Source organism: Neocloeon triangulifer, unplaced genomic scaffold (genome assembly GCF_031216515.1).
Source record: "Neocloeon triangulifer isolate White Clay Creek 2 clone unplaced genomic scaffold, ASM3121651v1 ptg000012l, whole genome shotgun sequence".
NCBI classification, from domain to species: Eukaryota; Metazoa; Arthropoda; class Insecta; order Ephemeroptera; family Baetidae; genus Neocloeon; species Neocloeon triangulifer.
In genome coordinates this window covers 11,248,919-11,271,810 of record NW_026775554.1, presented here as the reverse complement: position 1 = coordinate 11,271,810, position 22,892 = coordinate 11,248,919, and the positions used below count along the sequence as shown (strand labels likewise).

Sequence of the window (22,892 nt, the reverse complement as noted above, 5' to 3'; positions counted from 1 at the left end):
ATTTTTTGATTTTGTATTAAAACCAAAATATTTGACAAAGCCAAATTTTCTACCTTGGCGGCTTCTTCTCGGGTTTGGTATTTGGCCATAGCAAAGCCGTGGTTCAAATACAAGTGGAAGTTCAGTAGAGGGCCATGTTGCAGGCAGAGAGTCTTCAGGGTAGATCCATCAATCTGGGGGGTCAGGTTGCTCAGCCGAAGCCAAGTTGAACCACCGCCCCAGCCACCTGCGCCCCAGGAGGAACCAGTTCCGGATGTGCGAGGGCCGCTGCCATTGTTACTAAGGCTGAATATTATAATAATAAATTGCTATGGGAAATTTAAAATATAAATACCTGGCAAACGCAGAGCCAGATGATCCAGAGTTGTAGCTCCACGTTGGGTTTGAAAGTCCCACTGAGGACATGGTGTCAGTGGCTGATGATACAATACTCGATGGCGGTGAAGTCTTGCTTGAGAAGACCGAGTCCTTGATTGTTGCAGACAATGGAGACGCCATCACTGAGCCTGGGGTCAGTGTGGGGTCGTCTTCAAAGTTCTTTAGGTTGCTGCCCTTCCAGGGTTTACCTGGCTCAAATTCTGGCACTTCAAAAGTGTTTGTGCTATCGTTTTGGTTGCCACCTCCCAAATCAGCGGAAGAGTCGGGCCATCCCGAGTCGCCAGCTCCACGGCCAACAGAGGACCAAGTGCTGAGAGAGCGAAACGGAACGTTATTGTCGACAGACCTTTGAAAGTTTCCTTTCAAGTACCTGTCACCCTGGCCAAGCAGGGGGTTCATGTTGGGGGACGTGTGCGACTGACTCTTTGAGTTTCCGGGAGCGCGATCAAATTCATTCATAGACACATCACTGTCTTTGTCAGGCTTGATCCACTGGTTCAAACGAGATTGCTGTGCCGGTAAAAACAATTAAAAATAATCCATGAATATAAAATTCTAGTTGGCTACAAACCTGTGATTGAGGCTCTTTCATGGACAAGTGGCTTAGGCCGACATCAAGAGACATGGCAGGTTCAGACATAGGAGGCTGCTTGGGGAAGAAGTCGGCCTGAGGGCCACCGGAATTCATGCTCTGCTGTTTGACAAACAGGGCTTGCTGGGCAGCAATCTGATTCTGCAAATTGCCAATTGTCTGCTTCGTCTTGGTAATTTGAACGGAAATCTGCAAGTGGTTCTGAGACTGTTGCTTTGTCAGCGGCTGCAAGCTGATCAGGGTCTGTTGCTGCACCAGACTGTGCTGGAGCTTTATCTGGTTCAACAACTGATTTAGCAGTTGCAGAGTTTGCGGCGCAAGAGGTTGGTTCAAGATCTGGAAGTAGAGCTTTCGAATTAGATGGCCTTGCTAGTGAAACTAATAAACGAATTTTTTGAAAACTTTGAAGAAAATTATTAGTGCTTAAAGAATTTTGTCTTTCTTGATAATTTTCATCTTCCAAGAGAAAGTCTTGCCCATAGGCCGGATAAGTTAACAACAAATTTCAAAAATTATCGGGATAAGGGGAAGAAAATTTATAAATTATTACCTAATTACAATAAGTTTAAAGTTTAAAATTCTTCCTACAATTCGAAGAAACCAACAATAATAATAAAAATTAAGTTAGTTTGTTTACATATTATTTGTTATTTCCTTTATATTGTCAGTCAAAAATTGTTGTAACTTTTCAAACAGAAGAAGAAAATTACAAGGAAAATAATCAAATAGGCCAAATAGCAAATTTGTGTGCTTAAACCTTTTTCGAATGTTTCTCACCTGGGGATTGAGATGACCAGACTGAACTGCAGTTTGGATTTGCTGCACCAGCATGCGCAACTGCGCGGCCGACGGCTGCGGTTGACTCAAAGGAGTGCGCTGCACCTACACAATGAAAATATCAGTTAAGCTGTTCTCTCTGAACGACAACATCAAGAGAGAAGTCGTGTGGTTCTTTTGTGCTAGCTACTGGTTAGAATGAACCTAACACGCTACAAGGCAAAAATAAAAAAAAAAACGTTTGTAAAATTAGCAAGGCAAAAGTAAGAAGGGCGGTGCACCTAAGTAAGACTGGAGCGGAAATGAGAGATAGAATGGACGAAAAGTGGGTGAAACGAACAATCATTGTGTCATTGATTAGTCTCCCTGCCTCTCACTTGACACTTGTTGCAATTATTGAGAGATGTAAGAAGATTAAAACGGGGGGACTAACTCACCGACTGGAAGGGTTGCTGAGTGGATGGCTGTGCAGCAGCAGCAGCGGGGGGTGGCTGCTGCGTTAAAATCTTCTGCACAATGGCTGGGCTCATTGTATTAATACTGGGTAGACTAGGGTTGTTCGCATTGTTCATAAGACTAGGGGCATTGTTCACACCAGGGCCCTACAGACAAAAACAAGCTCTTTTTGTCTTCCAATCCAAATCACAACAAGACAGATCACAGCCTCAACCCCCTGGCTCGATTTGTTTGTGACAGGTGAAGGCTCGAGTGGCCACTTAGGATGGTCTTACTTTAAAATGTTTTTCCTAATTGCTCGTGAATAATTGACAAAAGAAGCAACAAGCGCGTCAAAAGCAAATATATAATATAATATAATAAATACTGTAAGCAAAATGCCACGATGCTGCTTCTGATCACAAATTAAATAATTTCGAGCTACTGTGGCCAGTTGACTTGTTGTAAAGTTAACACCACCACACGAGCCCCATACGAGTGAAAATATAATAAAAAAAAAATCAGCACTCTACATTCCAATAATCAACCGCATCCAAGGTTAATCAGTTCCAAATTAACAAATTTGTAAAAGCCACACTTTGAAGACCAAAACCAAGAAAAATTAAGTGAAAGTAAGCCTGCAGCAGTTTGACTCACCGGAGGGGCAAACGGCATTTGCTGCGGAGGGTTGTAGCCACCTCTGCCAGGGTAGCCGCTGCTTCCAGGTCCACCAGGGTGTGGCCCACTTGAGCCACCAAGATCAAAGCTGTGTTCGTCGGAACGCCTGTAGCCGTCGCGCATGTTATTCAACAGCTCAATGGCATCCTCCATGTTCATGCTGGTGGTTCTCAGGGCGTTTTCTATGTCGTCCTTCTTGTAGCCCAGGTTCATTTCAGTCATGAGACGGAACTGCTTGCTGGCCCAAATCATGTCCTTTGTTAGTGGTTTCGGGCCCTGAAAAAGTAGAAGGTAAAATATAAGCAAATTAAAAATTTGTCAATTTTTTAAAGTAAGTGGTGCAAAACATATGCCATTGGAGAAGTAATTAATGGATATTTACAGGTTTAGGATGTCCCCACGAGGATGGGTCCACCTCAGTTCCATCACCCCAGCCACCACCCATCGGGTTCTTTGGCTTGAGTCCACCCCAGGATCCTTGAGGCATCATGTTCTGGTCGTTCCAGCCCATCTTAGAGGATTCGTCGCCCCATCCGCCTGGGCCGTCATGTGGTCCTTGAGGCCCGTCCCACGATCCATTACGCTGAGGGTGACCCCACATGGGTACGTCGGGCTTCATGCCTCCAGCTCCTGGCATTCCACGCCCTTGGGCCATTCCTGGTGGGCACTGCATGCCCGAGCCGCGGCCTCCCATGCCTGGGTGGGGAATGTCCTTCCAATGCGACACCTTGCCGGCATCCGTTTTCTGAGGTCCTCCTCGCCATGTTGGGGGCTGTGGATTTCCTGGATTACCCCACAGGGAGGTGCCATCGTCATAGTTCGGGGCTTGACGTCGTTGTGCAGGTGGAGAGGGTTCCTCCCAGCCAGATGGGTTACCCTTCATGTCCTTAGGAGGCGGACCGCCCCACTGGTTGACTGGGGGCTGCTGGCCCTTAGGCGCTCCCCACATAGGGGCCTCACCATTCATGCGGCCGCCACCAATACGAGGGTCAGGACCACGAGGATTCATCATCATGTCTGGACGCATCATGTCACTTCTCATGTCCATTCCCATGCCTCCACGCATATCTCTCTCGCTGGCTCGCGGGTCCATGCCCATTCCTCGCATATCTCGGGCATCGCCCCAAGTAGAGCCACCGCCGCCTCCGCCACCGCCTCCACCACCACTGCCGCCGCCGCCACCTCCGCTCCAATCGGACTCTTTCTTTTGCATGGCAGCAGGACCGCTGTTCCATTGTGGCCCAGATGGATTGTTGTTTGGCACTCCTTGCCACATGTTAGCTGTGTCAGCAGTGTCGTCATCTTCACCCCAGGTGCCACCGATGTTGGTAGATGGAGTGTGGCCCCACGGGGTCTTGGCAACAGGCTGTGGAGGTGGTTGGCCACCATTGCGCAGGTTGGCTTCCCACAAGTCAGTGCCATTGTTGACGTTGGGCTTCCAGCCGCCTTCTTTCATTCCAGGTTCGGGAGAGCTAGGGATGTCCCAGCCAGTGTCTTGATTAACGTGTTGCTAAAATTATAAACAAAAATAATTTATAAATCTTTGCTACAGTATTTTCCTCTCCAAAAAATAGCCTTTAAATGATAGGAAGGATTTCTTTATTATTTTGATAAATATAACTAAGTTCACTATTTCTCCACCAAAAAGAATTCATCAATTTAAAAAGGAATTAAAAACCCGAATTTGAAAAATAGGAATGTATGGAATATATTATTTATGTTTTTTTAATGCATAAAAATACTATAATCATTAATTAGATATCAACTAAATAAATTGAATTTACAACTTTCTGGGCATCAGTATGATTGAAATTTTAAATGATAATTACTAAAATATACTTACTAAAATATTATTACTAAAATATCTTATGCTCTACTTACACCGCCCCAGCCATCCTGACTGAGCAAAGCTTCGCGCATTGAGTTGATCTGCTCGAGCTGCTTGGCAGTGGCAGCGCCTCCACCATTGGGTCCAGGAGGCTGTCCAGGCCCCTTGCCAGGACCGTTTCCACCAGCTCCACCAGCTGCTTGAGCCCAGGAGGGAGATCCATTCGGAGCCTGTGCTCCTTGTCCATTCCCGGAGGCGCCGCCTGGTTGCGATGCCTGCTGACTAGGAGGCTGGTTCTGCTGCTGCTGGCCTCCATTGCCCTGCTGGCTGCCAGAAGCAGCGGTCGGCTGTATCGGCTGCTGCGTCGGCTGCAGCTGAGCGGACTGAGGAGGAGATTGGCTGCCCTTGTTTGGCTGGCCATTGGGACCGGCAGGCGGTCCAGGTCTGGCGGCCGCGCCCCATTGAGACGTGGCTCCTGCATTGGCGTTTTGAGCGGTGGTGTTTTGGCCCCAGCCAGAGCTGTTGGCTGCGCCAGCTGGCGGAGTGCCCCAGCCAGAGGTGCCATTGTTGAGGGAGTTTTCGCCGCCCCCACGCAGTCCTAGCCCCCTCGGAATGCCCCAGCCAACGTTGGTGGCCGGACCGTGCAGACGATTGCGAGGAATGTTCGGGTTGCTTAGAGAGAACTTGTCTTCTTGCAAGGCAGCACCTTGGTCGCCGCGTCGTACGTTTGGCCCATCGGAGCGAGTGGTCGCGTAGTCTTTGTATTCTTCGTCCTTAACTTTAGTAGTATAACGTTGGATTAGGTGGTTTTCCTTATTGCAAGGAGATTGTGGTGTTGTCAGTGGGACTTGGCTAGTATTTATTTTTGGATCAGAGTTGGCCTGAGTGTCAAGGGGCTTGTGACTTTGTGCACAATGCAGACTTCTGCTGCTGGAAGAACCAAGGTGGCTGGCGTTGAAGCCCAGTTGCGCCTCTTGGCTAGTCCTGTCGCTGCCCTTGTGCAGGGACGGAGGGGCCACCTCGCCACACCTTGAGCTTGGGAATATCACAGACGCTGAGAGTTTGGCCGAGGCAGGATCAGACTTGACGACCTCTCCTTGCGGCTCGGCCTCAGACTTGGGGTCGCAGGGACCAGCTGCTTTTGCTGCTGCCACTGGTAACAGAAAAATTGAGTTTGTTTTAATAAAGCTGAAACTTAATCATAAAAATTTGACTTCCCATAAAATATTCTGTGGAAATACTTATTTTAACATTTTATATTATTGGAAAAACGGATTAATAACATTTTTTTTTATAATTTTTAGAAAAAAATAATAATAACAATCATTTCCAATTTTGTAATTTTCCATCTAAATTTTGTTTTCTTATATTCGACTTGAAAATCAATTATTTGTATTTTTCTAAATGATGTCCATTTTATAAGAATTATTAGAATTATAAATAAATAAATAAATTAAGGGTTTCTCACCTGTGTGCATCATGAATCTGGTAGCCCGTTCCTGGGTCACCCCCTCCTCAGTCATGGCAACCTCAGGTTGAACTTGTTCTTTGGAATACACAACTTGTGTCGTTTTCGGTGCGACGGACAACACCTGTGCGAAATTTTCTTCAGCTTTGTCCAAGTTGTTGCCTGTTGCCACAACTACGACGCTTGGGTCGCTACTAGCACCACTGAGAATGTGGTCCACAATTGATTCCCTCGATACAGGCACTTGGTCCACAGGGCAGACGGGGTGCTGAGAATCAAAAGAGGTAGCTGTTACCCCTCCGAAGACACCCCTGTGCTCGGCAGGCTCCTAAAATTGAAGACAAGTGATTATTTTGTTGGTTAATTCACATCACGTTACTATTCAACTTACCTTGCGGTTTTGTACAAAGGCATCGCTTGATTCTGCTGAAATCTCATCTGAACTAGATTCGTTTGGAAACATTGGAAATAAAAAGAGTCAATGACACTTCTTTGGCAGGCAATGCATAGAGTTCATGACCTGAAACAGAACAAAAAAAAAAATAATTAAAAATTGTAATAACAAAGAAGTTCCATTTAAAAAATACAATCGCATTATCTGCAGCTTCTTTCAGTTGGGAAATCATTATGCAATAAAATTATTATAATCTGCAGCCATGTGCACGGAGGGCCAACCGTATTTTTATCTCTAAATAATCACAAATAATTCGGTTGGAAAGAAAATGAATAAGGAAATTTGGAAGGCCGGAGCATAGATATGCAAAGATCATTTTGAAGAGAACGTTCGACTCCGAAGGTTTGCCGATGGCGAGACACGAACTACGAACCATTACCTACATATATGGCCATTTACGGTAAAACGAGCCGCGCGTTCCATATTGCAGATTGCAGCCGGCCGAAGTGGAAACGAAAAGCCGGCGAAAAGGGTGCTTCTCGGCACCGGCGGTAAGCCGATACGCGTTACCGAAATTTGTCCCCTTGGCCTGGACAAGCCACGGAAAAGAAAATGAGCTCAAATAATGTTGAGAAAAAGCAACACACACTTGAATACATACACTCTCACTCCTCCCCCCTATTCGCCATAAACTTGTCCGCCGACTGAAAACAGACTGGAAAATCGCGGATTTCGCCGACCAAAAAGTGGTTCGGCCAACGCGTACTCACGGAACGGGGTGGCACACACCGAATGGCACTTGATTCTGACGAAAATTCTAGCGATTCGGGCAAAAATCTCGCCGAAATGGGGCGTTAAAAAAGGAAACACTTACAAGCAGCCTGATGGCTGATCAAGAGCTCTCGAAAATTTCCCCTCCTTAGCTTGCCCCACTCCCGCCTAAATGCGCCGTTACGTCGTTTGGACTGCTCGTAAGTCGGCACTTTTCGGCGCCGAACTTCAAAATCGGCCGATCGGCGCCACGAGTTGGCAGCAATTTCGAGCGGATTTATTTATTTTTTAATTTTTCTATCGGGGTTCAAATGCGACGGAGGCGGATGAATTGTAGGAAAACATGTTTCAAGGCGGTGCGCTCGGCGTTATTGATCGGCCATTACGTGGCACAGCAGAGCCGAGCCGTTCCGACGAGTGACCCTCCCCTCCCGGACGGGTATCATTACGTTACGTTCCAGGGTATGCGACCAATAGTACCCCAGACCAAAAGTACCACACTCTCAAGGCGGACATAAGTACCCCGCTGAAGGCTAACAAGGCAGTGCTTCCATCTCACTTGCCATAATTATTTTCACTTTCAAATTCGCCAAATTTTTCAATTTATCTGTTTATCATTTATTACGAGTTAGATTGTTGGAAGATTTGTGGTAAAAAATCACAATCCCGCACGCACTGATTATAATTAAAATGAAAACAACCGTGTTTATGAAAAAAAATTGATAAAGCCAATTAGTAATAATTTAAATGGAAATAATATTTAAATTTCTAATTCTGAAAATTTAAATCAAAGCTTCTTAAGGTACATCTTCAGTTGGTAGCACTGTTTCTGAAGCTCTCAGTGCAGTACTATCATCCGCGTTTGAAGCGGGTACTTTTGGTCTGGGGTACTATTGACCTACAATCAGTTCCAGGCACATCATGCAAAAAGCAAGGCGAAATCGGTTAACAATAAATTTAGACGAAAACTAACATTTTTTTGGCTTAAATTATGCGTGCGAAAGAATTTATCATTTCTTCTTGATTCGACACAAATAGGTATTGTCCGCTTTCGAAGGTGGAAATTATTGGGCATTCTGGCTGCGGCGAAATGCGCCGGTCCGCAGCTCGCTCGCGCCGCGAGACTTGAGGCCCCTGGCAGGCCACAAGCATGCTCTGTTATGGCGGTGCCCGAAAATTATCGTACCTGCTGCTTCTAGAGTCGACACAACAAAAACACGCCCGCAAAGGCGCGATCGCTATAACTTTGCGCCCGGATCTAATGCGCAGCAAAGAAAAATGAAACATATTAATTTTACGTGATGAGATTTTAGGAGTTTTTATCAGACGCCCGAAAAACGTTTAGCGTTGGCTTTGGTTATTAAAATTTACTAAAATTCTGCAAGGCCAACGCGATGCGTTTTTATTTTGAAAAATAAAAATAAAATTCCCTTAATTTAAAGACAACATGTGTTGTTGTTTGAAATTAATACTAATATTTAATTTAGAATAAGCAATTCTGACTATGTCAAGATTTAATTAAGGAAATTTGCTGCGTAGGGAAGACATACAAGAGGAGCGAGGACCCCCTAAAAAATAAATTTGAGTGCTGCTGCTGCCTCTTTACTAACACATTTTTATTGGCAAGCCCGCTTAACAAAAAGCCGTAGTATTGTGCGAGGTGTTTGAAAAAATATTGTAAGGGTGCTGCCCTGCCCTTGACGCACCTCACTCGTTGCCAAAGTACAACCCTGCCCAGTAAGGCTTACACGCACAGTGCGAAATACCAAATCTTTTATTTAATTAATCATAAAGATTTCTTGTGAATACTCTTAAGAATGGCACAGTGTTTTATGAAATTTAATAACATCTCCATTTCCATTACGCAGCACCACGCAGCACATAAAAAATTATCATTTTGACTTGCGATATTGAACCCTCACGTGACAAGAAACTCACGTTCTTCTGATGACAAATAATATCAGATTAATGACGAAAACAAGTCGACAAGGGCAGAGAAAAATTTAATGGCAATAATACAAAAGACATTGATTATTGCTTTGAATTGAAATTTTGTGTGTAATTTGAACTTGTGTTGTCTGACAACAATGTAAATCACGAACGGGAAGCCTTACGCTGTACAGAGGTAAGTACGCAGAGCTGCTCTTTTGTTCTGACAAGTGCACGCAACAATAACAGGGCTGTGTGCTTTACCACTCTATTTACTCGTGTTTCGCCTGCTTTTTTCACTGCCTGACCGCAAAGTCGGATGCAAGGCAAGGTGTAACAAAACGAGAAAGTCGGTGGAGCGACGAGTGACTTGAATGCCGTCTGCCGATGAGTGCCAAACATGCGTCACCCAAACATCTTAAATGTCATCTAAATTTGGTTCCCAATAGCATTCACCTTCCCTAATTAATCAATTTCAAAATAACGTTTGAAACACTTTGAAAGAACTTCAAACACAGACTTTAATAAGATTGCGCCAATAAATTGTAAAACTATTCTTAAAAACAGAAAAAAAATCCGATTGATAACTTCAATATCAACATTAAGAAGTCAAAATTCAGTTCCTTTCATGCACAAATATTTTCTAAAATTGCTATGAATATTCATTGAAAATTTTTATTAATTTACAAATAAATAAAACTATTTAAGCTAGCTTTTAAAATAAATAAAATTCAGCATAATTGTTTCAGCTACAGAAAAATTAAGTTCTTGATTCCTTCATAGTGAATTTTATTAAATTATTCAACTATATTGATATATATGTTTTCTTAAAATAAAAATAAATTCATTTTCTTGCCATTGCTGAGCTGATTGTTGCAGCCTTTCACTATTATTAAATTTCTCTATTCAGCAAAGGATATTGAGTGTATGAGTGGCTATTGAGAATCTCCTGTACAAACCCCAATTGGGGCCTCTTTGCTAGGCTGCTAGTATTGCCGAGGGTGCTGGTCGATGATAAGACCCTGCATAATATTCCTAATATTGTGCGACTCTGGTTTACGTCTCCAGAATGCAGCATCTACCATCAATAAAACATTTTGGGATTGTTCTTGATAAAATAATAATTGCCAGCACAACACGTTTCGGTTGCTAAATATAATAAACTTGGAAAAATAATTCACTTCAGGAACTGAACATATACAACGCAAACTAATTTGGTTTAAAAGATGAGTGAGTTATTTCAAACGCGGAAACCGCAAACCTTGGACTGCGCTTGACTGTTCTGCTTTCAGATATTTCTTGTTTTGACGGAGAAACTTGGTTTCGAATCAGATAAAAAAAAAAAACATTTGTATAATGATCAACCAAAATAGCAATTATGCAAAAAAATTGGAGAAACCCTTCTGGATTAGTGGCATTTTCTTCGTGAAGCCGAAATTAGAAATAACTTTTATCTTGTACAAAATTGCAACAATTTATTTAACGGAATTGCTAAATTTGTTTTGCAAAGTTATTTTTCTTTCCGAATTGCATTGAATTTCATAAAAATTAGTATTTGAAAATTACATTGCACGTTTAGAATAAATTTAATAATTGCAAATTTTGTTGGAAAGTGATACAAAAAATAGTTAAAATAAACAAAAGAAATTACATTAATATCATTTGGATTGGATGATAATGATAAAGCAACTACTGAGTAGATGGATTGTTTGTTTGAATTGTTGCCCAGCAAAAAACTGATAGTCAGTTCATGATTATCTTGCGTCGAGTAATATGAAAAATTAATTAGGCTGGTGGCCCAGGCACCGACTGCGATAAGCCTCCCACCCACTCATGTACACAGAGGCACTACGGCTTAAAATGTGCGCCAAATTCAATTTACCTCCCGTCCCCACTCTCCGAATCTCCAGCGGCAATTTTTATTTTGTCTGTTTTTTTTTCAGTCGGCGACTACTTGCAGTTGGTAGAGAAAAAAAGTGAAGCAGCACCAGACGCCCAAGCGAAGATTCTACGCTACAATATTCCCCGGAGGTCAAGTCGAGGACAGCAAAAAGCTGCTGGGATATAATAATGCGCTCGGCCAATGAGATTAAGGAAGCTTCAAATTTATAATTCAGATTTGTTAGAAAACAAAACGACGATTTGTCTCCGGACTGCAAGGAGCAAAAATTAAAATGAGAAATGAGTTTCGGATGCCATAAGAATGTTTTGAATTATTATCAATCTTTCTCATTACATGCATTACATTCCATTAATCAGGTTCCAGTTAAAAAAAAAATGGAAAAATAGTGTATTATTATTTGAACTGTTTAATTTTATTTACTTGTGTGAAAAAAAAATGAATGTTAAAAAATTAAAAATTTCCTAATTAATATGAAAAAATCGGTATTGGAGAAAATTAGGCAATGGTTCCCATGGTCAGAGGAGGAACAAAATTTCTACTGTTCATTTTCAATCCTAGGTTGGGGACGCAGAGAGAAAAGAAGTGGCAGTTGCGAGAGCGTGGCATTTGTTATCAGCGCTGCAACAGGAAATTCGAGGGCAAATGAGAAGCGAGGCGCATCAATCAATCGCGCCTCTGCATATAGACACGCGCCTCTCGCTCGCCCACATTTGATCATTCCTCATTCTGGCCAACAAGTGTCTAAAAGAGGGAGCAGGATGCACAGCTAGAGCCAAATAAATTGGAATCCAAAGAGATGCAACTTGCAACTTCCTGCCCAGTTGCACAATAATGATATTTTCAATTTTAGAATGATATTTCTATTTAATGAAGTGCATCAGACGCTTGATCAAATAAAAAAATTTGTTATATTTTTCTAAATAATTTTATCTAAACAAAAATTATTAAAATTGTTAAAATTTAATTAATTATTGCAGCATCATATAATTATTTTCCTTTTGTCAAGTGAAAAAGAAAGAATGCTTATAGTCCACTATTAAAAAGCTTTTTGCAATTGTTCAGTGTTGTCCGCAGAACCTTTCATATACCACGTGCTGTACTTAGCAGGGACAGCAATAAACTGCACACTTCTTGTATCTCTCTGCAGGAGACTCCCCAGCTACTACAAAACCGTTTTCGTTTTCGGCCATTATCATTTCCCATGAGCGACAACACTTTGGACACTTAGCTAGCTTATCAGTAAAGAGATAATGTAACCGCGCCATGTTAGTATCCAAAAGCCGCAATGCAGAGAGAGTTTTTACTTTTAGAACGCGGTAGAATTTATGCTTAGAGACTTTTCTAAGGTTACAAGTTACAATGAAATGGAATAAGAAAAATGAAAATTTTAATTTCTGCAGTAAAATTTGCATAAATAATAAAAGGACACAATGACCACAGCTAAAAACAGCTTGTGATTAATAAAAAATTCCTTATAAATTATTAATCATTATGGGCGCATACTATGGATTTCATTCTTTCAATTTTTAGCTAGTTTTAGAGTGAATTGAAGAAAGAACCAAATTATGAGATATATCGTTTGTCAACATAACGCGCCTTTTTATCTCACCTACTGGCTACAGATAATTCAGCCTGTGCAAATATCAAGCTCATTAGTCATAAAATACTGAAAGCTCTTTATGTATATATTTGAAGAGTGCGAAAAACTGGCAGCAGGGATGAAAGTCAAAATAAGTTGTTGATAAAAAATACGAAAAGAAGTGCCGCTGATAAAGCAGATAAATAATGCCCGTGCGTTGGGTTTCTGCTAAGAGAGTGGATAGGTGACGCGTGCGAGAATAGCAAAAGCACCCCTTGCCCGTGATGCCCTGATAAACAGCCAGACATCTGACACCCCAAGAGGAGCTCCTTATTTATAAAAAAGCGTAGCGCACTCTCTCTTTTGCTTGGATCTCACGTGCTTTTCCTTTTTCCTCAATTAATCCTCTCATTATTCATTCTCATCACATAGAGAAAAGTGGCAACCAAAGCAACATTCATATTGAAATTATGAGACTAACTAAAAGTCTTGCCATAATCGCTGCTCTCAAATATAAATTGCTTGTTATTAAATTACATAAAAAGCATTTTATATTTTGCTTGAACGTTTGCATTTTATTTGATATCATTAAATTTGATATATGACTTTCAATTATGTTTAGATTTTGAAGTCATTATGTAATTTCAAAAAGTCAACAAAATCAAGATGATTAAAAACGGAATTTGAATTTGTGTGAAACTTATTAAATTAATTTTGTGAAAACTTTGATATACAGACTTGTTCCAAAATATCCTTGCTATGCATCAAGATTAAATAAATAAATTTTCAAAAAAGGGATTGACAAAATTTTTCACAAGATCTGGTTATAAAGTTTGACAAAAATAACTTAACCATAAAACTTTTAACTTACATTTAAGCCTAAAAAAACAAGCTTCTCTGCACATACACCTTATTGATGTTAGTTGTTAAAAATGTTTAATTACATTTTTGCTCTAGGAGCTGCCCTAAAAACTACTGGAGGGGGTGGAGACCGGGTCGAATTATTCTGTTCCGGCTAATTATAGCTGATCGACCGGCGGGTGATCTATTTAAAAAATATCAACAAATCGGCCTGATTGACCGAATGAATAATTTACGGCTTCATGAGCAGCGTGAATAATTTAGCACGTTTTCAATTTCAACCCTGGCCTGTCGTGTTCACCGGGCTTGGCCAACCGACGCGAAAGCACCGGAGCGAGAGGTGTTGCACAGGTACATATTCTGCCTAAGCCACCTCCTTCATGGTAACAAACACACATGCAAGCACACTCTGGGAGGCCAATAACCCACACCTAACCGCCACCGAGTGAGACCGACCGAGCGCCGAGCGAGCGACAGCGGCTGCCTGGATGGTTGACTAGCCTTTTCTCTTCGCCGCCGTCTCAAATTATCAGTGGGTTGGCCACGCTGGCTAAAAATTGCTGTTGTTGCAAAACACACCGAGACTAACCAACTTATATATGATGCTTGCGAAGGAATAAAAAAAAACTGAGATTGAATATTTTAGTTAAGCATTATTCATCCTACATATAATAAAATATTTTGCTGTGAAAACTTCATTATTACGTATTTAAAAATATGCAAACTAATTGCAAAAAATTGAGACCTACAGTAACAAAAGCAGATTGAAGAAGGAATTTAAACAAGAAAATTTTTGAAGTTTATTTGGAAAAGAAAGCTCACAATCAGAGTTCAAAGGACTGATTTGCGACTAACGTTGAAGGGTTGTATCTCACAAATTTATTTATGACTATTAATACAGAAGATGAACCAAGAAAATTGTCTACAGGTCAATGTGTCTCAAATTAAATCAGCGGCTAATTTATTTTTGCAAATATTTCTGGGCAGTAGAATTATAAAAGAGTATCAAATGCAATAAATAATTATTTTCCAGTGCTAATTCATTTATTTTTTAATTTGTATCCGGCCGGAGAAGAGTAAATTTTTTTGTAATTTGTATGATTCCATTTACTGCTCTTGTATCAATCTTAATTAGACTAGTATGCTAAGTCTAGTTCTGGCGTAAGCAAAATAACAGTTTTTATTAGTTTTTTCAATAGACTCGCCACTCTGCTTGTGTGCTGTATTATTTTTTTTAATAAAATATTATTACTACAAAAAATTAAATAATTGGCAGAGCAAAAATAATGTTAAGTAAAATAAATTACATTAATTACAGGATTACATCACCAATTATAATTAGCTGAAGGTTCTATCTTGCACAAGGGTAAATTTCTCTTCTAGTTTAATTTTAAATTATTTGTCTGATTTTGTGTGTAGAGATTTGCAGATTTTTTATTTAGACAGAAAACTTGTTGCATAATCATACTAACAAAATATTTAAATTGCATAACAAGACTCACTGCGGCGGATGGGAGCAAATCTTCAGTGATGCCTTTATGTCCAACAGTTAAATTTTGTTCCGCCCAACCCTTTTTCACTTCATGTAAAAAATTTGTACCAATTTTGATAAATAAAAAACAATAATGATAAATAAATTTAATCAAAAACAAAAAATTTTTATATTAGGGAAATCTTTAATTATTAAATTTTTGCAAATTACTTGCTTTTTGTGTGCTTAAATATTAAGAGTGAAAGGGAATGGACACCTCTAGTGCAAAAATATTACTACATTGTAAGCTTAATATCCTCAAGCCAGACATTGCATGTATGTAAGACGCGTATGAGGCGATTCAAAGCGCTGGGGGCCTTGAAGTTTCGAGCTATAATGTGGTGCTGAAGCGGCCAGTATATCTTTTTTCCTTGCACTCAGCCAAAGCCAAAAGACATGAGGACCTAACAAAAATCAACGTTCCCGACCTTGACTGTGAAGAACGACGCAGTTTTTTGGTGCCATTTTTTTTATAACAAGTAAAAGAAAAAAGTGTACCAGGAATAATTTGAATTTCTATTTTGTTCTAGATTTACGCACCAGTCTTTGAATATCTGGTATTAGGTTCCAGAAATACTTCGCTTTTCTTTTATGCTATAATAGATACAGTTCAATTGAAACTATTGATACATTAGAAAAAATATCATTTAAAGTTTTTCAGTGGCAATAACAACAAATTGTAATGGAAGAGCTATGCTGGAATTCAAATTTTTTTGCATTTTAAATAAAAGTAAATAAATAAGGATAAGTTTTTACAAATTAGAACTAAGATAAGCCCTATGAATCAATAATTAAAGAGTATAATGCATAATAATGATTTCAAAAAATTACCCAGATATAAAATTAGAGAAAAATAAATAATTTTACGGTACAAGGCTACCTAGGACAACAGTTGTAAATTTTGAAATGAAAATTTTCTATAGAAAAAGGGGCCAATTTTGATCAGTTTCCAAAAGAAATTTGTGCGCGCAAACGTTCCGAAAGTAAAAAAATCGTGAAATTAAATTTGAAAATTCCCATTGTTATTTGCCATTATGCACAGCACTGAGGCTGCGTGTGCGATGCCTGGCGGATGAAAGACGAATTAAAGAGCAAGGACGTCGCATTTAAAGATACGATTTTACGAAAATATCGATTTGTGAATCACGAAAATATTTCCAAAATTAAGGGTGACGGCCAAAAAAGCAGCATAATTTACCGCACAATTTGAAGCTAAAAAAAGAGGATACACTTCAGCTCAGGGTCGCTAGGTACATCAAATCAGAATTTTTTTAATAAAAAGTACAAATATCTATGTTTCTCTTGCTTACAAGTCCGTTTGCAGACAACTCCTTTTGTGGGCAACTACGTTGTGGGTTTGCGAGCTTCGGGCTGGAGGCGCGCTCGCCCGAGGACGTGGTGAAGGCCGGCTCCGGGCGGGACAAAAGGGCGGGGATCGTGGGGGGGCTCCTGCGGAGCCCCCCCACGAACACAGCCGCCCTTTTGTCCTCGCCCTCCGCACGGCCTTCCCCACGTCCTCGACCTCGCTGCGCCTCCACCCCTCGCTCGCGGCTTCTGCAAAAATTAATCTTGGGGGTTGCCCAACTCCGAGTTGCCGGTTTGTGGGGTGGTCTGGTTCGTGGTGTGCGTGCAATTTCCCCTCACGTGGGAGTTTTGCAAAAATCAATTAATTCAAAATTCAATCAGGATTGTAGAGTACCCAAAAATATCGCCCTTAAATGCCTTAAATCGATAAAATTGTCCCATTTTTATGCTAGTTCATTAATACACTACATGTGGCGTGACGGTTTTTTAAGAGGAAACTCCCGTCTAGGTGGCGTTTTTACATCTGTATGCATTAAAAGTAGTTAATAAACGCCTAATTTTATTTCAACTCTCATTACTTCCCATTTCATTTGCGCCGGCTTTTCCTTATTGAGAAATGTTCAGCACACTATGAGGAATGTTTTGATATAAAAAAATTTCATATTGACAACTGTTGTCCTCAATGAACTTCTGCCTAATTGTACTTGCAATACATAAATTTGCATAATTCTATGTTTTTAATTACAGTGCATAATGTATTTTCGCAAACGTTTTGAGCGAGTCTGTGAGTTGTTCTTGTTCTTTCTTTTTAGCTGCCGCATTCCTAACTGGCCAATCCTTAAAAACGCCTGCTGGGCCTCTCGGGGGAGGAACCTAAGCGCGACAAAAACCAATTTCTAACACAACCTCGAACGGCCAAGAGGCCCATTATTTAAAAAAGACTTTCTCAATTCGTCCAGTTTTTGGTGCAAATACATAATCCCCGAAACCGAAGGGGCGACGATTAGGGAGAGCTTATTAATAAATAAATCTCAGCCTCGAGGACGAAACAGGTTGTAGGATGTGGCCGCCGCCGCCGCGCGATTACATGGTGTAAACAAAAACAAAACGTTTTTTGGGCACTCACCAAAGTAGGGACCTCAACTCCTGGGACAATGGGCACGCATCACGCGCTGCACTGTACAGTTCTAATACTATAGGAACCCGACTACAATTTGATTGAGTTTAACACAGAGTTGCGTGAATGCAGCAATATTAACACAGTAACTCACAATGCCACACGTCTCCTCTAGCCACAATGGCTGCTGGCTGACGAACGGCACTGGCAACAGAGGTGTTGCATGAAATTTCACGTCCCCGAAGCGATGGCGACCGAAGAAAACACAGCGCACAAGTCGGGCGTTGTTGCCAGACCAGAGCCACCTGTCGGCGCCTTCGAATTTAAAAATTTACATATACCTCACTCTTTGTCAAAATATTTAAATATTCTGTTATACTTGGTTATTTAATCAGTGTTGTTATAATTAACTGAAGACCTTTAAATGGTTTAAAAATTAAACATTGAAATTATTCCAGTATTTGAGCGACTAAAAACATTTTATTGTTCCAGTTCAGGGATAATCTGTATGGGAGGTGGTACGTTCTGCCGTTTACCATTCCAAATTGACGACAAAAGAAGACTTTCCTGTAAAAATAGTCCCAAAATTGGACTTGGTGGAACAACAGGGCCACCATATCAAAGGCTAAAAAATACTTTGATTTGTCCATCACGCAAGTACCTCCGTTGAATAGCTAAGGGAGGCAATCCGAGGCGTGACGAAAAATCTAAACAGGTGTGAAACAAAAGTATGAACAGAGAGACGCTAGCAACAATTAATGTTTTTAGTTGGCAAATGGCGCAGTCAGCGTCAATGTGCAGTCTGGAGGAAAGTCAGCAGTCACCAAGCTTCCCCCAAAAAACCGACCGATTCCACGCCGACTACTCGTCGATGATGGTGTGATCTTCCTTTACCAAGAACTCAACTTCTTCCTCTTCTACATTTTTCGTGTCCGACTCCAGTTCGTCGGTGTCAACATCTACAATTAATTTTGTAACAACATTAACAAAAGAAATCAAAATTATTACTATTGCGAAGCTCCAGACGTCTTTTCTTCTGTGCATTCCATGCATCAATGTTCTTCTGGCGATACTCATTGAACGCCTTCATCAACTGGCAGCGCTTCTCAACAAGTTCCTAAAAAAATTGGAGAAATATGATAAAGAAAATCACGAAGCCATTACACTTCAATACCTTGGAAGCTTTCGATGATCGCATGCGGTCCTTGCTCTCAAACTGAGGCGTGTACTTCTTGAGGTTCTTCTTGATTTCCTTCTGCTGCTTAATGCTGAGTAGGGTTGGAGGGCGCGGACGCCACATGAGTTGGCAGAAGCCGTCAATATTGTGCTTCTTCAGCTTCTTGCCCTGGAATGACCAAAGCCAAAATCCGTTGTCCACCTACACAATTTTCATTAGAACTGTCACAAATGTGATGTGAAAAATGTGTACCTTTTGCTTCCAGAAGGACACACCAGTGACAATGTAGCGACCTGTTGGGTCCCACTCAACATCAGAGGCTGTGTAATGCTCTCCAGAGTTCATTACCACAAATTCATTGGTGTCGACAAATTCCAATGAGCCGTGCATACTGCGCAGACCAGCCAGCACTATGAACTGGCCCATTGGTGACCAAAACAGGTGGTTGCACTGCCTCTTCTCAAATTTCTCTGCAAAATTAAAGAAGTTAAATATCATTTTGTGTGAAAAAAATTTAAAAATAAACTTACTGAGCAAGGAAGGAGGCTGTCCCTGATTGACACCATAGAAGCTGACATTGATGTTGTGCTGGTCACCATGGATGATGGCGAACTTTGAGCCGATTGGCTCCCAGGCAAATGCCTGGATGGGCTCCTTGATTTCCACACTATCCACAGGGATAAGTTTCTCTCTCATGTGGAATATTTCAAAATTGTAGTACATTCCCTAAATACAATACAATATTGAAAAGTTTTGAATTGCTGATGAAAGACATTAATTTTTTTATCTTTTGGGTATTATTTGATAAAAATTAGAATAATTACCAGAAAATGTCCAGCTCCTCCGTTCTTTATGTCCTGAAACAAAATGGGACATTTTTTCAATTGCATAGCAAGAGAGACATTCAAAATTTAACTTTTATCCTTATAACTCCCAAAAGGAGTCAAAAATTTAAGAACATAAAATGGCATATGGCAACTTACGCTGTACTTAACATCGTTTTTCTCCTTCTTGACTTTGCTGTATCGATCCACCTTGACACACAGATAGTCTCCAGATTTTTGCCAGTGTATTTTGCAGTCGGCTACGTTGAAAAGGTTGTTAGCTCGCACCTCCTGACGACTGGGAATTTCGAGCAGGCACACCCTGGCTGGTACATCTTTGTCCTCGGCGACCCAGTAGACGAGAATATTATCCGTAGGTGACCAGGCAAAGTCTCGTATACCAGGAATTTTTATGCTCCTCTTGTCCAGAAGGCCAAACGACTAATTTAAAGATATGCATTAATGACAGTAAAAATCAACTAAATGGAGTAACCAAAATAAGCAAATATTAAAATAAAAACTGTTTTCAGAAAAGATTAAGCCATAAATGCATCAGCATTATTCAGTGAATTATAAATTTCATCATTTCAGCCATAGAATGTTAATGCTATAATTCTCACCGGGGTCTCATAAACACTAAGGATGTCTTGGCCAAGACGAGCAAAGTATTTGTCATCAGGTGACCAACGGAAGATGGGCCACACAGAAACACCATCTAAAGAGAACGAGCGTTTCTCAGCACCAGTGCGGGCGTCCCAAATGATCACTCGACGCTGATCAGAAGGTCCATCAGGGGAATATGTCACAAGGTATCTAAGGAAATTATTTTATATAAATAAATGAAAATTATTGAGTAAAAATTTTAATACTTTTCACAGGGTGAGAAGTCTATAAGTTGCACTCCTGTATGGCTAAACCTCATGATTTGCTTGAATTCAGGTCCACCCCACAACGCGACACCTCTCGCGTGGAAAGTAGCCATGTAGGTTCCTAAAGGTGACCATCTAACGTATGTTTCAGACCAATTCTGTAATACAGAAGATTAAATTTTAGGCCCAAACAGTTGAGGTTCAATTTATCACAAGAATCGAAACTACTGTTATCAGAAAAGATTAAGCCATAAATGCATCACTACAATTCAGTGAGTAAAATATTCATCATAATTATTTTCGATATTAAAATAATGTTTTTTAGCTTACGGGTCGCTCCTCAACAACGTTGGGTTCAGGGGCGGAATTTTGCCAAATCTGCACATTATTACCGCCTCCGCAAATGACACAATACTGGTCGTACGCATCAGGATCAAGAAGATAATAGTGGAGATTGCCTTGGTCTTTGTACTCCTGAGGCTCTGGGGGTGTCCACTCATCAGGGATATTCATATATCTGAATTAAACATTTTACCATAAATCTGGATAATCTTAAAAGATTCATTTTTGTCTTACTTTTCAAAATCGCTATAATGATTGACAAGGAAAGTGTGCTGCTTGTCAAGTTTGTAATTGTTCGTTACACTGACAGCTTCAGCAGCTTCGCTAGGGTGCTTGTATTCCAAAAAGATGAATCTGTTTTTAAATCACCAATTAAAAATAAAACATAATACATTAAAATGTTGTTGGTACCCTTTAGTGTTCTTTTTCTCATCAACAGGATAATACTCGTTAACAATTTCTCCGAATTTGGAATACATCTTCTTGATGACGCCCTTCAGCTTCTCAAGGCGCTCAGGCCCAACTTGAGGGACGCCATCGACAACAATGATTCCTTCATAGCTATCCTCTTCCCTGGGCTTGGAGATGAGGTAGTCCGCAAGAAGTTCTGTAATCGTTTGGGAAACTTATTTTATTTCAAACCTCGAAAATTAATTACAATGTCAAAAAGTTAATTTTGGTCTTAATAATATATAAATATGACGTATTGTGTAGTTGAAAGCGTATGTAGTGCTTGAAAAAAAATATTTGAATTGTTCATGCCCTTAAAACATTTGCAAGCATATGGATTTCAGAGTAATTATGTACATCGGGTGCTTGTATATTATTAGCTATGTATATGCAATTTAATTAACACTTGTCTTTAGTCTCTAGAACAACTTTTTTAAATTGATTTTCACGGAGGGAGCTTCTTGAAAATTTTTATTGGGAATAATTTTGATAAATAATTGGGAGGCGGATGCCGTTGCACGTGTACAAAGCGACCACGGTGGCCGAGAGGCCGGGTCCACTTTAGAGTCTCACCTTCGTCCGTAATATCGTCGACGAAGTCCTCATCGTCGCTGAAATTTGGCTCTTCATCTCCGTAGCTCTCGGAACGATCGAAGCGGTTATTATCGAAATTTCGAGGGGATCTTTCACCCTCTTTTTTCTTTCCCATCTTGGAAACCGCGTGCGGTCGTGTCGGGAACACGGCTCAGAGAAACAAATATGGCGGAATCAGGTCGGAAGCCGACACCTGGCTGAAATCTGATTGGCTGAAGTTGTAAGTAACTTTAGTAGATTGCGAAGCGCGCCATATTAGAATGCCCGGGAGATTTAATTTAAAACGTGAATAGATTGGAAATTAAATTTTGCCGCCAGGAAAGATGGCAAAAAAGATCGTAAATTTATGAGGATTGGAACTTTCATCTCCGTCAACTTCCCTTGTCCCCCTTAAAAAATACGCGCCAAGCAAAATTTTCTCTTCGTAATCAGTAATCATTTGCCGCGTGGCATTAATATGTAACAATATGCGTAATGCGTACCGCAAAATTTAATAAATCAGTATGTAATAAATGAATCCTGATTCAAATTTTAATTTATAATTCAATTTTATGCATTGTTACTTATTTTGTATTATTTAAACTTAAACTTTAAAAAATAAGACTATCATTAGTTTACAGTACTTCCTATTAACAGTATTAGCAAGAATTAGTGCAGTGGTATCTTTGGGTTTTAAATAATTTTCACAGAATCAGCACAGTATTATTTGGAATTATTTACTCCACTATATAATTTTTTTTAAATCAAATGCAAAAAAAAATATAGCCATAAAAAGTTTCAATCGTAAAAACAATAATGTTGATTGCTAAAAAATTAATGAAAAGCAAAAATTAATTTTCAGAAACTAACAATTTACTGAGGAAGACATTAATAGTTTGTTCAGTGCTAAATAATTGCAAATCTAAATTATTTTTGTGTCTTAAAATATAACAACGATATACCAGGATTTAGGCTTTTTTTAACATTTCTCAAACACATTACAATTCAAAATCCTCTCCACATACCTGGCCTGGATATCCTGTAGACTCGAGTCTCATACGGGGAATATTACCAGTCATGAGGAGGTGCCAGGCGAGTTTTTTAGCCTCTC

General features: G+C 40.3%; 2 protein-coding genes across 10 annotated transcripts in view; both read right to left on the bottom strand.

Moving 5' to 3' along the window:
• Positions 1 to 17,768, bottom strand: part of LOC132196937 (protein Gawky) — a 30,165-nt gene extending 12,397 nt beyond the window's left edge. The window contains exons 1-13 of one of the 9 annotated variants that reach the window (XM_059619896.1): positions 17,701 to 17,746; positions 17,556 to 17,636; positions 6,548 to 6,676; positions 6,157 to 6,484; positions 4,742 to 5,841; positions 3,243 to 4,370; positions 2,840 to 3,136; positions 2,185 to 2,349; positions 1,748 to 1,852; positions 950 to 1,318; positions 749 to 888; positions 335 to 688; positions 54 to 285 (exon numbers count right to left, since the gene is read on the bottom strand). In XM_059619896.1, coding sequence (XP_059475879.1) covers positions 54 to 285; positions 335 to 688; positions 749 to 888; positions 950 to 1,318; positions 1,748 to 1,852; positions 2,185 to 2,349; positions 2,840 to 3,136; positions 3,243 to 4,370; positions 4,742 to 5,841; positions 6,157 to 6,484; positions 6,548 to 6,619 — 4,290 coding nt within the window. In that variant the 5' untranslated portion in view covers positions 6,620 to 6,676; positions 17,556 to 17,636; positions 17,701 to 17,746. The other 8 variants (XM_059619901.1, XM_059619898.1, XM_059619902.1 and 5 more) reach the window with 8 other exon arrangements.
• Positions 17,769 to 17,995: 227 nt separating this feature from the next.
• On the bottom strand, positions 17,996 to 22,892 carry LOC132196522 (eukaryotic translation initiation factor 3 subunit B). Its single transcript, XM_059619241.1, has 14 exons — positions 22,807 to 22,892; positions 21,782 to 22,006; positions 21,170 to 21,365; positions 20,993 to 21,112; positions 20,747 to 20,933; positions 20,417 to 20,574; positions 20,168 to 20,360; positions 19,707 to 19,988; positions 19,548 to 19,580; positions 19,254 to 19,449; positions 18,976 to 19,193; positions 18,721 to 18,924; positions 18,555 to 18,663; positions 17,996 to 18,505 (listed from the first exon to the last, which is right to left on the bottom strand). Exons 2-14 carry the CDS (start codon positions 21,915 to 21,917, stop codon positions 18,408 to 18,410), a joined length of 2,130 nt encoding a protein of 709 aa, XP_059475224.1. The 5' UTR covers positions 21,918 to 22,006; positions 22,807 to 22,892; the 3' UTR covers positions 17,996 to 18,407.